Source organism: Eptatretus burgeri, chromosome 12 (genome assembly GCF_056783735.1).
Source record: "Eptatretus burgeri isolate ZD-2024b chromosome 12, Ebu_testis_v1, whole genome shotgun sequence".
Lineage (NCBI taxonomy): Eukaryota > Metazoa > Chordata > Myxini > Myxiniformes > Myxinidae > Eptatretus > Eptatretus burgeri.
Genome location: NC_140972.1, coordinates 16,969,384 through 16,987,465, shown reverse-complemented (window position 1 = coordinate 16,987,465; position 18,082 = coordinate 16,969,384). Strand labels below are relative to the sequence as shown.

General features: G+C 43.6%; 2 protein-coding genes across 12 annotated transcripts in view; one reads left to right on the top strand and one right to left on the bottom strand.

Moving 5' to 3' along the window:
• Nucleotides 1–18,082, bottom strand: part of LOC147015168 (uncharacterized) — a 126,892-nt gene that overhangs the window by 38,257 nt on the left and 70,553 nt on the right. The window lies entirely within an intron of this gene.
• The window catches only part of SMC5 (structural maintenance of chromosomes 5), a 166,685-nt gene that overhangs the window by 84,225 nt on the left and 64,378 nt on the right, over nucleotides 1–18,082 (top strand). For all 7 annotated transcript variants that reach the window (XM_085849690.1, XM_085849692.1, XM_085849693.1 and 4 more), the window contains one exon: nucleotides 16,812–16,931. In XM_085849690.1, coding sequence (XP_085705816.1) covers nucleotides 16,812–16,931 — 120 coding nt within the window. The remainder of the gene's footprint in view (nucleotides 1–16,811; nucleotides 16,932–18,082) is intronic.

Here is an 18,082-nt window from a genome sequence, read left to right as displayed (position 1 = left end):
AAAAAATCCCCCGTTTGCTACGAATGTTCGCTTTCCATCAACCATTCTTTTTTTCCAATTTCAGTGCCTCTCACCCCTCACTCTCAAAGTAACCATCACACTCTTCTCCCTCCAAGCCTCCCTCTCACCTCTCTCAAAAACTCCCCCCTCACCTTTCTCCCACCATTCACTCCCCTCACTCATCCTTCTCAAAGTTGCCCCCCCCTCTCATCCACAAAGCTGCCTCCTTCCACTGCCCTCTCACCTCTATCTCTTCACTCTACCTCCTCAAATCCTCAACTGCCTACTCCCCCTCTCTTGTCCCCCAGCACCACAGAGCCTTTTCTCATCCTCATTCGGCCCCCTCCCCAAGCTATTCTGAAATTCCCCACACTCTTTCAACAACCCTCCTTACCCCCCCCCCCTCGTCCCTTGTCCTATCCTTCCCCGTCCCCTCCCACCCGTGCACCCAAAGCCTCCTCACCTTCCCTCTTCATTGACAGTGTGGACCTCAAATATCCAGGGCCTTCGCTCAAACCTTTCAGATATTTCCATACAGGTTGCCACTGACAAACCAGACATAATCTGCCTAACAGAAACTTTCCTCCCCCAAGACATCTCTGACTCCCAAGTCTCTCTCCCTAGTTACTCCCTCCTCCGGTATGACAGACGCCTCGTCCTGGTGGAGGAGTTGCTCTCTTCATCAGACTCGATTCCTCACTCTCCATGCACTGCCCTCACTCCCCCACACCCCCAGGAATGCCTCTGGCTGCAGCTTCCCCTCCACTCCCACCTCATGTTTATATGCGTACTGTACCGTCCACCTAACAGTGATGACTCCATCTTCACCTCACTATTCGAAAACATGGACCAACTTCTATCTTCTCATCCAAACTCTCTCTTCCTCATGTGATGACTTCAATTGTCACCATGCCAATTGGCTGGGTGTGGGTACCTCTCTCACCTGTCATGGCACTTCAGCAAAAGCTTTCTGAGACTCATTGGGACAGACCCAATCAGTCAACTTCCCGACCCGGATCTCAACCAATGGTTCTCCTTCTCTTCTGGATCTGATTTTGACAAATTTCCCTGACAATATCTGCTGCTCTTCCTTCGCTCCAACTGGTTCTTCTGACCACGTTCTTGTCAAAGTGGATATCTCTCTGGCCTATTATCAGAGAACCACCTCACCGCCGTCGAGTCTGGCATTTCACCCAAGCTGACTGGCAGGGTCTCCAAGCAGCCATCAAACTTATAGACAGGTCTGCTCTCGCTACTTTCTCCAACGTCAACTCATCCTGGGATTTCTTTCAAAGAAACTTGCTCTCCCTCATGCACAGATTTATCCCCTCTCGTCTTCAGTTCTCCTACCTTTCCTCCCGCCCTTGGTTCACTGAAGCTTGTGGCGAGGCAGTTGTCCTGAAACAACTTGCCTTTGCCTCATGGAAAGCAAACCCAACTGAGGATAATCTCAGTTCCTTCAATAAAGCTTGGAACAAGTGTGTATCTACCCTCAGGAGAGCCAGAAATCAACATCTTCCTCAGCTCAAGTCTGAACTTTCAAACCTCTCTCCCTCCTCAAAATCCTGGTGGCATCTAATCAAATCTTTTCTGGTGTATGTTCCCCCACCATCCCCTCCGTTACCTCAAATGGCCGCACTGCTGATACCACACGTGAAAAGGTTGAATGCCTAAACTTGGTGTTTGCAGCTAAATCTTGTGTCCAAAACCCATCACTTTCTCTACCGACCTTACCCAGTCGCACCCAACTGTCGCTGGACTCTGTGTCCTTTTCTCCTGACAAGGTGGAGAACTTGCTGTCAAATCTCGACTCAGATTCTGCAACCAGTCCAGACGGCATCAGCCCACGTGTCCTAAAAACCTGCTCTTCTGCTCTTGCTCACCCTCTCTCTGTTCTATTCACCCTCTCATTTGCTCAAGGTCATCTGCCATCTGCTTGGAAATCAGCAAACATTAATGCCCTGCATAAAAAGGTGCAAAAACGGATCCCTGCAACCCCAGACCAATCAGCTTTCTCCCACTCATCAGCAAGGTTGTGGAATCCATCATCGGTCAGCCATTAAATCCTTCCTCTTCTCCAATGGCTTGATTTCCGATCATCAATTTGGTTTCAGACCAGGTCACTCTACCCTCGATATGCTGCTTCTGCTCTCCCAACAATGGATGGAGGTCCTCAGTGCCAGACAGGAAATCCGAACCGTATCCCTGGACATATCACGTGCTTTTGACACAGTCTGGCATCCTGCCCTACTCACCAAACTCTCTTCCTATGGTATCCAAGGCCATCTCCACTCATGGCTCGCAGACTTCCTCTCCTGTCGCAGTCAATGTGTGGCCCTAAATGGAGTTCTTTCATCTCCTCTTCCTGTCCAGACTGGAGTTCCTCAAGGAAGTGTTCTGGGCCCTGTTCTTTTTCTGGTTTTCATCAATGATCTCTCCGACTCTGGAAAATCCTCCATATCTCTTTGCTGATGACTCCACCTTCTGCCGTACCATCGGTCATCCCTCAGACCGGCAAGCAGCAGCTTCTTCGCTCACTGCATATCTGGGTAAAATCACAAACTGGTCCAACACGTGGAACATGTCTTTCAATCCGGACAAATCTCACACTCTCACGATGTCTCTGAAAGGACCGTTTGGAACCCCCCCCCCCATCCACTTTCTCAACAATCCTCTGGAAGAAGTCCTTTCTTTCAAGCTTGTGGGTCTCACTATCTGCCATGACCTTTCCTCGGAAAGCCACATTTCAAACCTCGCCTCCAAGGCCAGTCGCTGACTGGGAATCCTCCGTCACGCAAAGTCCTTCCTCGGCCCACCTGAGCTCCTGACCACTTATAAAGCTTTCGTCCGCAGCCTGATGGAGTACTGCTCTCCTCTCTGGGCTGGTGCTCCTGCCTCCCACCTTTCTCGGCTTCACGCTGTAGAAACCAAGGCATTTCGGATCATTGGCATCTCCCGCAATGAGGCTGAGTCTTTGGGCCTCTCACTCTCACTACAGGCTGGTCGGTGGTCTTTCTGTCTTCCACCGTCTCCTCTCCAGCCTCGCTCCCCCTGCTTTCTCTGTGGTTTGTCCCCACCACATTTCTGCAGGGCGCCCAAGGTCCGCCAACAACCCCCTTCTGGTAAAACTACCAAAATCATGAATCACTGCTCAGCTTCACTCTTTCATTCCTTTTTTTTTCCCCACCTTTGGAATAAACTCCCTCACTCTATTCATTCCCATTCTTCCCTCCAGGCTTTCAAAACAGATGTTCACTACCACCTCTTATCATCCCCCATCCAAATCCTCGATTTTTCTACCCCCGTTAATCCACCCCAAACCCACCTCCTTCAAATTCCCTGCTTTCCTTCCTGAAAGTCCCTGTAGTGTCCATCTTGCTTACCCTGTGTACCCCGCCTCATCCCTCTCCCTTCCACAGATTTCCTCATTTTTCTGTTCCACACTGTTTTGTCCTTCCCATTCCCGCCCCTCTTGTGTCATTCCCCCCTTGCTGTGTTGTGTGTTAGCTCTCACATGAGCCTTGACAAGGTATACAAAAAAAAATGGTAGGACAACTGTAGATGAGATGGGATAAATTTGTGCATGAGAGAGAGCGTGTTTCTTTGAAAGAATTCCCAGGACAAGATTTTGGGGAAAGTAGAGATGGGAGACCAGTCGTGAAGTTTGATGGCTGCTTGAAGACCCTGCCAGTCAGCCTGAGTGAAATGCCAGACTTGACGGTGCTGAGGTGGTTCTCTAATAACAGCCAGAGAGATGTCTACTTTGACAAGCATGTGGTAAGATGAACCGAGTGGAGCGGAGGAAGAACAGCAGATATTTTCTGGGGAATTGGTCAAAATCAGATCCAAAAGAGATGGAGTATCGTTGGCTGAGATCCGGGATCGGGAAGTTGACCGATTTAAGTCAGTTCCAATGAGTCGCAGAAGTCTTTTGCTGAAGTGCCATGGCAAGTGATGATGGTACCCACACCCAACCAACTGGCATGATGGCAATTGAAGTCACCACATATTAGGAAGAGAGATTTGGGATGAGAGGATAGAAGTTGGTCCATGTTTTTGGATTGTGATGTGTAAATGGAGTCATCACTGCTTGGTGGATGGTACAACACACATACAAACATGAAGTGGGAGTGGAGTGGAAGCCATAGCCAGAGGTGTTCCTGGGGATGTGGGGGAGTGAGGGCAGTGCATGGAGCACATGGAGAGTGAGGAATAGAGTCTTTGATGAAGAGAGCACCTCCGCTGCCAGGACGAGGCGCAGATATGTCATACTGCAGGAGGGAGTTGAGGAGGAGGAGATTGGGACCATACTCTGTGCAGAATGTTGGTGCTGCTTAAGCAGTCTCCTTAGCTATTGGGCACAATCCTGGACAGGTTGCCACTCTGACACAGTATATCAGCATGCTGGCACTCATTTTGCCGACCTGCGAAGGATGACAAGCCGAGTTAACCCCACCTGGTTTTAATTCAACAGCTGAGCGGAATTTGAACTCAGGTCCCTTGGATCCCAAGCCCACCACCCCATTAAGTCAACACCAGGCATACAGGAGGGAGAAGCCAGGGAGAGATACGAGGGGGTCAGAGACGTCTTGAAGGAGGAAAGTTTCTGTTAAGCAGATTGTGTCTGGTTTGTCAGTGGCAACCTGTATGGAAAGATATGTCAGGTTTAAGCGAAGGCCCTTGAAGTTAGAGGTCCACACTGTTGCGGATGAGGGAGGGGAGGAGGATTTGGGTGCAGGGGAGGGGAGCGGAGGATGAGAGAGGATGGGGGAAGGGAAGCAGAGTTGTTGAAAGAGTATAGATGTGATTGCAAAAGATCTTGGGAAGAGGGCTGGATGAGGAGGAGAAAAGGCTTGGTGGTGCTGTGTTGAGGTACAGTGGGGAGTAATAAGAGAGGGGGCAGAAGGCAGTTGAGAATTTGAGGAGGTGGAGTGATGAGATTGAGGAAAAAGGGCAGGGGAAGGAGGCAGCTTTGTGGATATGAGGGGGGACAACTTTGAGAATGGGGAGTGAGGGTGGTGATTGGAGGGAGAAGGGTGAGTGGGAAGAGTTGAGGGCGATAGGTGTGGGGAAGACTAAAGGTTGCTTTGAGAGGGAGTGGTGAGAGGGGTGAATTAGCACTGAAGTTGTAAAAAATGGATGATTGATGGAACATGAACTTGCATTGCAAACTGGGGATTTTTTGGGGGGAATTTTTAGGTCAGACATGTGATGAAGGACATTATGTGAAGGATGCAATGAAGGTGAATTAAGAGAATGGAGAGAAGAATCGTTGTAGCAGTTCGGCTTTTTAGACAAGGGATGAAGGAAAGGACGAATTGAGAGCATCATTAGGAAATGGAAAGAATGAAGAGATGGCCAAGAACCCAATGACTGCTCTGACAGAACTACAGAGTTCCTTGTATGAGATGGGGGAGCAGTCTGTTGAAATATAAAAAAAGTAGTGAATTGTGATACAGTAACAAGAACCACAGGTGTGGAAGAGGAAGTTGAAGCATTATAAGAGACTGTTTTTATGATTGTTGTTGTTATTATTTTTATTTTTATTTTTTTGATAAGGATTGCAGTGAATTAATTATTTTATTTATTTATTTATGTTGATAAGGATTGCGTAGGATTAGGTGAACGAAAGGTTGAAGTAAAATCATAGAGGTGTACGATGAATTTGGATCGGTAAATGCAGAGTGAAACTGATGGGTCAATAAAAAGTAACAGGAAGAGGAAGGGGTAGAGAAACATGGTGTTTCGAGAGGTGTATCATTATAAAGGATATAAGGAAAATACTTTTTTTTTTGATGGATTTTTAAAGATTAGGGAATGGAAGGTTGTAGAAAGAAATTGTGAAGGTAATTGTGAAAGTGGGTCGGCTCAAATCGAAGGAAAATGGTATGATGGCAGGAGAAGGAAGAAGAGTCAGTACTCGTGGATATGTGGGGAAAGAGGTATGGAGGGAGAGGTTTTTTTCAGGGTTTTTTGTTGTATTTTTTAAAATATAAGACAAAAAAAAACAGAGGGTGTAGTTGGGAGGGATAGAAGGGGGTGGTGGGAAAAGTGGAGAAAATAAGAACTGATGGTAATAGGGAGCAAATACAAATATAAACGATCGAGCATCTCGGCGAGAAAGGCGGGTAGGCCTCAAGGAAACCCAATAAGACAAGATCGACAAAAACTCACAAAATAGCACAAATTTTGAAACAAAACCGAATTGGAACACACCCTAAACATGTAGGTAACAAAATAAACAGTCAAAACGCAACAAAGAACGACCGATAACAACTCTGAGAAAGTTGGCAGAGACCCCTGAGAGAACCAGCCGTTGCTTCAAAACCTGGAACCGGAAGCCATTGTTCAGGTTTCAGCGCCTGAACACCGTAGAGCTGTTATTTGCAGCGTGGCTTTGACGATTCTTTTACATTATGCAGAATGAGGTGCTGGACCATTAAATGCACACGTGGAGAATGGCTTGCAACATTGAGCCAGTCATCCTGCTTCAACGTTTGCTTTTGACAGTTCTCATGGTATTGGCTCTTCTCTCAGGCCATGTTTTTGAGACAGGCAATGATGCAACTATCTCGGCGATATACACAATAACATCAAAAAAAAAAAAGCCCGTTTGTGTTATTTCTCAAAATGTGAGTCGGCAACCATTCAGTAGCAGTCATCACTGCCGTTCCAGGCATCACATCTTCAGGCACATTTGGAGACTTGTAATGTTGTAATCTTTTTGGGAGGAGAATGATGTTTTAATAACTCAGCCCTACTAATTCCAGTTTGTACATTCCACTATCCCAGATGGCTGAATCGTGTTTTCACTTTGCTGCTGCCAGACCAGAGAGGGTCATAAAACAACATTTAGAATATACAGTATATCATCTGGGGAAGGATGAACCAATTATTAACTGAAACAAGTTAATCTCTTGATTTAATGTGTGTACGAGAAAAGTTATACAAAGAATTTTTTGGGCATACAAAATCTCAGTTCATGGAAAAAGGGAGGTAGAATACACTCCATACTTGCACTGTATTTACGTCAGGCTACACAGAGGGAAATTTGGAAGAAAAAAATGTAAAAAATCTTGACTCATGGAACAGTTTGAAGACGTATTTTACAATCACACTGTCATTCCACTTGCACTCGAGAGCTGTGCTGTTTAAATCCTTGTGAACGTCATGCCAAGCCAGCTCCATGATTACCTCCATGATTAAAAAAAAAAAAATTCTTCTTCTGGTTGGTCTACCTCTTTTAATCCCAAAGATTCTTGCAGAACTTGTTTTGCTGTGCAAGCTTGTGAGCCATGAGAGCAAAGTTCAGTGTGAATGGAACTTGTGGCCTCTCGTCAGTTACAGACAAAAGGCTTCGGCTGACGTTACTGTCATCACTTCAAAGTTGAGGCCCTTCCAAGCCTTCACTGTTCTGGGGAAGAAGAAATGTTTATGATAATTGGTCCTTGATTATGGAATCTGGTAACCATGTGCATGCACATGCCTTGTTGGTCTTCTTACAGGAGTGGTGTATGGTTTACTGTCAAAGGCGACCAGGTTGTGTATTTTGTACCTTCTGACACTGTTAGCGCCTATGCAGGCATGACTCAATCGGCCGTAGATATCTGCAGCTGAGTTGTTCTCCTTCATGGGGAATTTAATCACTGCCTGCTGGCCAAACGATAGGTCATTGATGGTGATTTTGTTACAGTGGATTGTGGGAACACCAATGGTGTACATGCACCGAGCCTGTGTTTATATTGGAGTGGTTAGATGTTAATAACTCGTGTTTTACTATATTTGGCACCAACGAGTGGAATCCACTGATGCTCTTGACTTTTGGTACGGCCCTTTCACATCATCACGGACCTGGGATTTTCTCTGTTGTTGAATTGTTGTTCAACCAAGTTCTTGCATTGTTGAAGCGATGGTAGCGTTGCTGACACAATAGATGTGTCATGGTGCCGATTCAAATCTGCATCTGGCTGCTCGTCTTTATTTTCTTTTCTTTTTTACAACGTCAAAGCTCGCAGAAGACCCAGAACACAGAATGGATCAGGACACAACACAGCAAAATGAACAGCAGGAGGAGAAAGGGAAAATGCCAACAGCAGGGTGGAGACGGACAAACAAGGGAGGCAGGTAACGATGAGGGGTAGGGGAGAATGCAAGGGGTGGATAAAATGGATATAGAAACCAAATTTTGGGAGGGATGTGGGGTGGTTTAACGGATGTAGAAAATATCCTGGTTTTGGATAGGGGATGATTTGAGATGGTGGTTAGGAGCTGTCTTTAAGACCTGGGGGGGTGGAGGGGGGAGGGGAAGAATGAGATTGAAGAGAGTGTAGAAGTTGGTTCTACAAGTGGGGAAAAAGAGGAACAAATGAGTGGAGGCAAACAGTGTTTCTGGATTTGGGCAGTTTCACGAGGATTGGGTTGCTTGTCACCTCTTCCATGCGTTTCTCAGTTTGTCTTCAGCGCTCATCCCTTGCGGATCTCTCGCTGCCCTGAGCAGCTCAGCAATGAACATTTCACGGAGCTTGAGCAACAGAACGAGGCTGCAGAAGCCAAGGAAGAAGTCGCTGAGGTGGAAGCCCAGGAAAAATTAACCATCGAAGGCCTGGCATTCAAGATGATTGAAACTGGTTTGGCTGAGATTGAAAAACATGAGCTTTACCAAAGCTTCCAAGGTAGTGGGGGATAGCCTAGCCTGCTACAAGCTCATCTGCGAGGAGAATAAGAGGGCCTCTGTCCTGACGTCCCCTCTTTTCATACTTCATGAGGGTATCAAGATCTCAAGAACTGTGATTGATGTACATTTTGATTTATTTAAATGCCTTCATACTGTTTTATGTCCATATGTACAGTGCCTTCAGAAAGTATTCACACCCCTTGACTTTTTTTCCCATTTTGTTGTGTTACAGCCTGAATTTCAAATAGATCAAACATAATTTTTTTTTGTCACTTCACTGATCTGTACACTTACTCCATAATGTGAAAGTGGAAATTTTGTTTTCAGAAACCTTTACAAATTTATGAAATATAAAACTTGAATGAAATATAAAAAGCTGAAATGTTTTGAGTCAATAAGTATTCAACCCCTTTGTTATGACTGCAAATTGAGCTCAGGTGCATCCGATTTCCCTTGATCATCCTTAAGAAGTCTCCACAACTTAATCTGAGTCTACCTGTGGCCAATTCAATTGATTGGACATGATTTAGAAAGAAACACACCTTTCTATATAAGGTCCCACAATTGACAGTGCATGTTAGAGCAGAAACTCTACCACGAAGTCCAAGGAACTGTCCGTATAACTCTGAGATATAATTGTGAGGAAGCGGAGATCTGCTGAAAGGTGTAAAACAATTGCGTGTTGAAAGTTCCCAAGAGCACAGTGAGCTCCATCATTAGGAGATGGAAAGAATATAGAACTACCCAGACTCTTCCTATAGCTGGTCGTCCGATCAAACTAAGCAACCGCGCAAGAAGGACATTGGTCAGGGAGGTGGCCAAGATCCCAATGACTGTGCTGACAGACCTTCAGAGTTCCTTGGCTGAGATGGGAGAACCTGCCGGAAGGACAACAATCTTTGCAGCACTTCACAAATCTAGGCTTTATGGGAGAGTGGCCAGACGGAAGTCACTCCTGAGAAAAAGGCACATGACGGCACACCCGGAATTTGCGAAATGGCACGTGAAAGACAGAGAGCATAAGGGAAAAGATTCTGTGGTCTGAGTGGACGAAAATTGAACTCTTTGGCCTGAATAGAGAGCGCTACATCCAGCGGAAACCAAGCACAGCTCATCACCCATCTAACAGCATCCTTATCATGAAGCATGGTGGTGGCAGCATCATACTTTGGGGATGCTTTTCAGTGGCAAGGACTGGGAGACATGTAAGGATAGAGGGAACTTTGAATGGAGCCACATGCAGGCAAATCATTGAGGAGAATCTGCTTCAGAGTGCAAAAGACTGCAGACTGTGGCAAAGATTGATGTTCCAACAGAACAATAACTGCAAGCATACAGCCAAAGCAACATTGGAATGGCTTCAGAACAAAAATGTGAAAGTCCTTGAATGGTCCAGCCAAAGGCCAGACTTAGATCCCATTGAGAATCTGTGGAAAGACTTGAAGATTGCTGTTCTCATTCGCTCCCCATCCAACTTGACAGAGCTTGAGCAAATCTGCAAGGAGAATGGGAGAAAATCTCCACATCCTGATGTGCAAAACTGATGGAAATACCCAAGAAGACTCGAAACTCATCACCGTCAAAGGCCCTTCTACAAAGTATTGACTCGGGGCTGAATACTTATGTAAATTACATATTTTGGTTTTCCATTTTCAATAAATTTGTAAAAAATTCTCAAAAAATATATTTTCACGTTGTCATTACGGGGTATTTTGTTTCGGTTGGTGACAAAAAATGTAAGTTTTTTATCCATTTTAAATTCAGTCTGTAACACAACAAAATTTGACAAAAGTGGAGGGATGTGAATACTTTCTGAAGGTACTGTCTATATTATTGTGCTTTACTTGTTTTGTATTTACTTTAATCATAACTTTACTCCACTTTATGGTTTTTAATTCTCCTTAATGACTATTTACATTGGTTTACTTATTTATATGTGTTTGTCTCAATCAAATTCTAGTGTGTTCTGGTTTGAGAACCATTTTGCTTTGCGAACAAGGTCCAGGAATGTAACTTGTTCTCAAACTGGGAGTTGTCTGTGCTGTCTGTAAATTACTTATGCTGCCTCTTCAGCGTCCCATTTTACAAGACTATTTACTCTGACATTTTCCCCGTTTACAAGAGTATATCTGCGCTACGTGAATCACATGGACTGTACTGCACTTACTACGTTCTAACCTTGGATCCCCCGCACCCTTCCACTTAACTATATTCTCAACACTTGAGGTTTGGACTTGACAGCTCCATTTCATGTTTCTTTGGGATTATTGGGTGATGAAGATAACATTAGGGGATTCCAGTGACTCATGAGTATGAGTAGTAGTAGTAGTAGTAGTAGTAGTAGTAGTAGTAGTAGTAGTAGTAGTAGTAGTAGTATCACATCACATAACATGTGGGACTTCTATCGCTTAATGTACTGACATGGATGGAACTGCTGATCTGCAGACTTCACTGAAGCAAATTGGACCTGCTGATGGTGTGTGCTCCATCGTGGTTGCATACCCATATGACTGATCTGTCTGTCTATTGTGCTGTATTCACCAAAGTTCAGGCCAATACTTCCAGCATGAAAGCACAACTTGCAAGAACCATCAAACTGAACGCCCTTTGATTTTCACGTTATAGCCTTGTCACTGACACCACAAGGATATTTGGGTTTCCTGGGAATTTTCAATTCCAAAAGAATTAAGTATTCTCTTCAAAGAGAAATAAAAATTCTTGAGGATACATACAAACTAACTGCTGTACCTGAAGCTGCAAAACCGAACCAAAATTACATGAGTCCAACGATTTCATAATGTCTGAGCAACACAGCATGTCCAGCCATCATGCTATGCCAATGCAGCATGTCCGGCCAAGGTGCAGCGGTCCAGCGAGATAAGTCGATCCCAGGAAAAGGGGGTAGGCCTCATCGCTCTCGACTACTCGGTTTAAGTGTACGAGATGTGCAAAACAGCTATTTGAGGCCACGACTTTGTGGCCAAGATTTCAGGAAACGCTCTTTCAGAGGTTGGAGATTTAAGACCTGTAGTCTCATTCATTCCCTCGTCATTCCTTTTGTGACCTGATCCTCGTTTTTCTGGGCTGTTCGGGATCCAGACTCACAGATGGCATGAGGTCCATGATGCACACATGTACCTGCAGCTCTCAACACATGCCCAGCCATTTATATCCCCACGCTTTAAAAAAAAACAAAAAACACGCGGATATTGTCACCGGCTCCCTCTTTCCGTGAACGCTATCTCCTCCTAAACGGTTGTGCAGAAATTCCCCAAACTTGCTAGTTATGATCACCACATGGCAGGGAGGTAAGAGAGCAGTATCATTTTTGGCTCCACCCCTGGAGTCCTGGGTTTGGGTCAAAAGGTCAAATATGAAAAAAATGTCATCACTGGCACTTTTTAAAACATTTTTTAAATAAAATTTTGTGCAGTGTTTGCAATCAACACTGCGAGACGAATGAAATATGCAACGATTTTTGGGGATTTGACCCCTGGTTCATGCCCAATTGGGGGGGTACTTTGGGTCATATGGGTCAAAACAGAAGATTTTTTTTTTTTTTTTTTTTTTTTACTCAAAATTTGATATTGAGTAATTCCCGGTGGAACATTTTGCCATCTATAAATTTTGCTTGAGTTGGGAAGTGCAGGGATTTGTGATTGCGCACCATCGACTTCATTCTCGTTACCTCAGCCATCTGCAATGGACGGAGGGTATGTTTTCACCCGTCTGTTTGCTTGGTTGTGTGCAAGATTTCACAAAAAGTTGTGGACGGATTCGGATGAAATTTGGTGAAAGGTTGAGTTTGTGTTGTCGTCCGGGCACCCTGTGCTGAAAAAGGTGGTAACCCGAAACAAATTGCAATAGTTTTCAAACCTGTTTTTGATTATTCCTAATGTACCTGGGACTATCCTATTAAATATCTACCAAAATCTATTCAGTGGAACTTTTTTTTTTTTTTGAGAAAACTTACCCCCACCCGTAAAAATTCAAAAATTTGAATGTCAAAAATGTGTTTCAGTCTTATAAACAATAGTTTAATATATGACAGGAGCATCAGATATTTGCACTGGAAGTTAAAAACAATCTAAACCTATAGAAATACTTGATATGGGTCAGAATGATTCCACATTCGTAAAATTAGCAGTGACCGGGCTCCGCGGGTGACTGGCTACAGTACGTACCGGTAACAACATTTCACATATTGAAGTCTCGCGTTTATAAAATTTATGTAACTTTAAATAGTACATTATATAACATTATTACACATCAAGTACATCTGTATACACCAGGGTTAAACAATCACAATTGAAGCTGAAACTGTTGTGAAACATCGGGAGGCTACGGCCATCTAAAACTGAAATTAACGCTCTGTTGGGTCTTCCTCCGAGTCTGTGTCAGCCGACAGTGAAATGTTTGCACACACCCCACGACATTCACCACAGGCCATGGAACAATCCAATCCATTTTTTGGCAGATACATCTCAAACTGTAGCACCCTGTTTCCCAATTACACCGTGGTAATTACACCGTGAAATATCACTTTCAGTAACCTTTGTGGTGCTGGTGTATTGTCGGTCAAAATTGGGGCCAGTTTCCCTTCACTCACTTTCCAGCTCCATTGATCTGGAGGTACTTGGTCACCATGGCCGAACCATACTTGAACCTGTTGATACACTCTGAGGCTGTGATATTTAGCTGCAGCTGATGTTGGAGGCGGACTGTGTGGCTCAACTGCTGCAGTACTTCATGTGGTTTTGGAATAAAATGTGCGAAGCCTCAGGTCATCCAGGCTTTCGTCGTCATCTCCATTATACAAGGAGACAAGAAAAAGTTATCCTGCTCGACATCGTCAAACACGACATCCTCCGTGTTTGACGTGGAATCCAGAAACACCTCTGCTTGTCTAACACGTTCAGATGATGACGGAAGAGGTACGTTCAATGCAGTTGATGTCACCAGTGTATTCAGTGCAGCATCAACAAGCAAATGACATCGAACTGCACGGCTGACTGCCTTTCCTGAGAACATATGTACCACTGTGTTGTCAGCATACAATACTTCCAACAGCTCCTGAAGACCTGATCCACTCATCAGGTGGCCAATGGATCCCAGGAAGCTCATTTTTGTATGAAAGCCTCCCAAACGAACGACAGTTGGTTGCAATTCAGGAAGATATCTCCCATTAAGTGTGCCTTCCACCATAACGGTTGATCAAATGTCACCACTGGGTATGCTTGGTACTGACTTGCATGGGAAGATATGAATTTTAATGTAGAATAAATGCAGGTGAGACCGTTTGGATCCAAATCAATCATGGGGAGAAACATGACCGACGACACACCAGGATGTTCTCCTTTGTGGATGAGCTGCATGAACCCAGATCACTGGGGTCTTGGGACTTTCAGCAGCAGCGATGACTTCCAAAGTAGGTCTACATCTGCACATGGTTCTTTCGCATTTGGGTTTGTTATTGGCTGGTAGAGGAGAGACTGGATGCTATCTCTTTCTGAGAAGAAGTGCTGAACATTTATCCATCCAACAGAAGCAATATCACCAGATGTGACTTTCACTCTTGGAATGGTTCTTGATGATTTTGTCCCGGGTGTCACCATAGCAGTAATTCCCATACCGTGAAACGTACCCTTGCCGTCAATACTTCTCACATTGTGGTCAACATTGTCAGCAGAATATTGTATAAAATTGTTTGCACTGAAGTTTTGAATCTCTGTGCCATGTGCAACTGAAGAACTTCTTTCGTACTTCTTCACTTCACTGTAAGAGCAGGAAAACCCATGGTGATGTAAAGAATCCACCAAAATTTTTGATTGGAAGTGGTGGTGCATTTGAACACCCAAACCAATTTGTAATGGTGCCAGAAGGATATGAGGCCGCGTTGCCTGCATGATCGCTTGTCCTATTGAAGCAATTTTGGTGCTTCGATCTTTTCCACAGAATATTGTGTTTAACAACTGCTGCAAGGATGGTGGCACGAACTCCTGTGCTGTTTCTGTTGATATTTCGGTGGCAGTGGGATAGGTGTTCCTGGTCTGATCAAGGTCTTTTATGTCCTGTTTTATGAACTTAGCTGCTGCTTCAATTATGTGGGTCTTCTCATCCTTTTTGTCTTGCATCGTTTGTTGATGAAAATTACTTAGGATGTTGGAAGTGGTGGTGTGAAATGTTACTACATTTTGTTTGCCATTGATCTCTGTGATGATTATCATGTCACTGAAATGTTTTTTTAGTTCAGATTTCATATGTGGAAAGCTGTACGGCTCTATGTCAGTATCTTGGAGATATTCCTTCATCTTGCTTATCAAATCGTTGATGGTCACCTGCTCATCATCATTGTTTTCAAGATACTCTACTACTGCTTGAAAAGCTTCGGATTTTTTCGGTCCTTGGGTCTGCCACTTCCACTGATTTTCTTGCATTTTGCAGCTCTCTGCTCTATGGCTTGCTGAAAAACGATTGGCACTTGTTTCCCTGTTCTAAAGTTAACAATACAAATGTTGTGATATACAGCATCTGCAGCAGGCAGGTCTTGAACAAATAGCACTACATCTTACAATGTCAGCCCATTCTCCCTTGAACTCATCACATGCCCTCAGTATTTTGTTCTGGAAATCCATTGTTATAACAGGAATAAGTTTATGTTCTGATTTCTTGCCTTTGTATACATCTGGACAACCACACAATGCACAATCCTCGTCATAACTGCATGTAGTTTCTTTCGATCTAAGTGTGTGCTGAAGATGATCCTGTTCACCAGAAAGTTTACGTTTGTTGTGATACAGGATTGATCTCAGGTTGGTATAGTCACTTCTGCACTTCACATGAACAGACTGGCCAGCTGCGACTGTTATATCTTTGCCTCTGGCTTCGCTGGCTTTCTGGATACCATCACATCCCTTATGTGTTAATAATAATATAATGTAACAGTTCGCTCTCCACGTGACGGTTTTTTGGCAAATTACACAGTCATCCATCTTGATGTTTCACTTCAGACTTTCTGCAAAAAGAATCATCAATAAATCATAACTAAACTAATCTCACACAGTGTAAAACTTGCAGAGCTACACATTTTTAAGAATCATGGTCATGGATATTTGTATGTAGATCATATTATAACATAAATAGGAGTACATTGGCCTATTTTGTGCTTTACATGACAACAATACAAGTACATAGGTGTTGAGGTAAAAATCGATCCGCGTTTTGGCCGGGACAGCGTTTGCACTCGACTGAACTCTTGTTGTTTGTATAAACTGGACTAATAGTGACATTTAATACGACTATATGATTCATCCATAACATTTATCTCATTTTGAAAGCATTTAGATGTATTTCTGATATTTTGTATTTTTCACCCGATACAATTTCTGGAATTTAAGGGTCTCCCTAAAATATGTTCTGTCTCCCTAAAAATATGTTCCACGATTTTTATTTTGGTAGATTTTCACTATGAATCTCCCAGATGTAAAAGGACTTGGAAAAATAATGTCCGAAAAATATTGCAATTTGTTTCGGGTATATCCATAGGGTGCCTGGACTTCGAGGACACATTGATTCAATTTTGGTGAAGAAACGGATCTGGATACTATAATTTTTTTAATTACAAGTGATTCTTCACCATTGAGGGATGGCGCCAAAAACTACATATATAGCGTGATATCTTAAAAGGTTATGCACGGATTATGAGAAATCTTTGTGTACGAGTTCGTTGGGTGATGAGAACAAGCCGGTTCGATTTTGGTTAGGGTCCAAATGCAGATCCGACCTATCAGTGAGATACAAAACTTAACCTGTTCAGCCTGGTGGAGTATGCGCTCTACCGAGTGCCGTTCTAGTCAAGTTATTTTGATGCTATTATTATGCAATTTCACAACAGGCTGACTTTCCTTTTTTGATGCAGAGAAAAAAAAAACGAACTCTTGCACTTTTACAACATCCCCTGCAGTGTTTTTGTTTTTAATAATCCATGAAAGCACTCAATTTGATGTAGTAATCTTTGGTTCAACATTTAAACACTATAACGTCTCCACTACGGTACGTGCATTTAAAAATCTGATGAAGCATTTTATCCTGGTGATTTATGCGTTAAGACCTTTTCCTTGCTTTCATTTATATACAGGCAAAGGAGAAATGGCTGGCACCATTACAGCTGCTGGTGGATGAAATAAACAAAAGATTTTCTTCATTCTTTGCCAGCATGGATTGTGTTGGACAGGTTGATCTTCACTATGAAAATGAGGTAATTTCATCTTGCTGAGCTTGGAAATGTGAAAAACCTTTTGTGGGTCTCTTTTTGTTCCCCCCCCCCCCCCTTCAACAAATGATGGTGGTAGGAACAGCAGGACTCTTTCTTTTTAACGAACAGGATGATAACATTTTAAATGCTTGTACATTTGACAAGGCTTGTGTCAAAGACTTGATTTTGAGGAGAGTTTTAGTATTTTGACCTATTGAAAAAATAGGTTGCTATCATTACATTGTAAATGTATTTTTCATCCAGTTTTATATTTAAATTGGAATGAAGAACTCATCTTGCTCGTGAAGGTTTAGACCTTGCCGTGTCAGGCTGCGTCGGCAGACATGTAGAACAATGGATGAAATCAACAGAACGTTGATTGAGGTACGCATGGGAGGCGAGAATTTGGGCGTTAACCCTTCATCAGCATTCCAATACAAAAAGCTTGTTTATTGGTAATAGACATTTTTATGCTTCTGCAGCTAAAGACCAGAAGCATTGTGTTTTAAGATTTGTACGTGCATCTGTCTGTCCGCTATCGTTTTTATTTTATTTTTTTGTTACCGTGATAAATTGTGAACCACTGAAGGGATTTCAGCTAAACTTGCCACAGTTATGTGCTGTACTAGAATACACGGATGGACTGATTCAATTTTGGATTCAACAGGTGAAATGTCAACGGTCATGTTCCCTTTGAAAATCATTTTGCCAACCATAAATCGAGTTAGAAGTATCTGATGTTTCTCTTTTACTTGTCTCTGTTCTTTCTCATGTTACTTTTGATTTTAATGTGACCTTTCATCAAAGTTAAACTTAAGTGGGTTGACATCTAATTCAGGCAGAGGCATATCCATCCATCCATACATCCATCCATACATCCATCCATCCATTGGGACCATGCTCTGTGCAGAGCGTTGGTGCTGCCTAAGCAGTCTCCTTGGTTATTGGGCACAATCCTGGACAGGTCGCCACTCCGACGCAGGATACCAGCTTGCTGGCACTCATTTTGCAGACCTCGGAAGGATGACGGGCAAAGTCAACCCCACCTGGTATTAATTCAACAGCCGAGTGGGATTTGAACTCAGGATCCGAAGATCCCAAGCCCACCACCCCAGCCATTAAGCCAACACCAGGCATAGAGGCATATCAGTCGA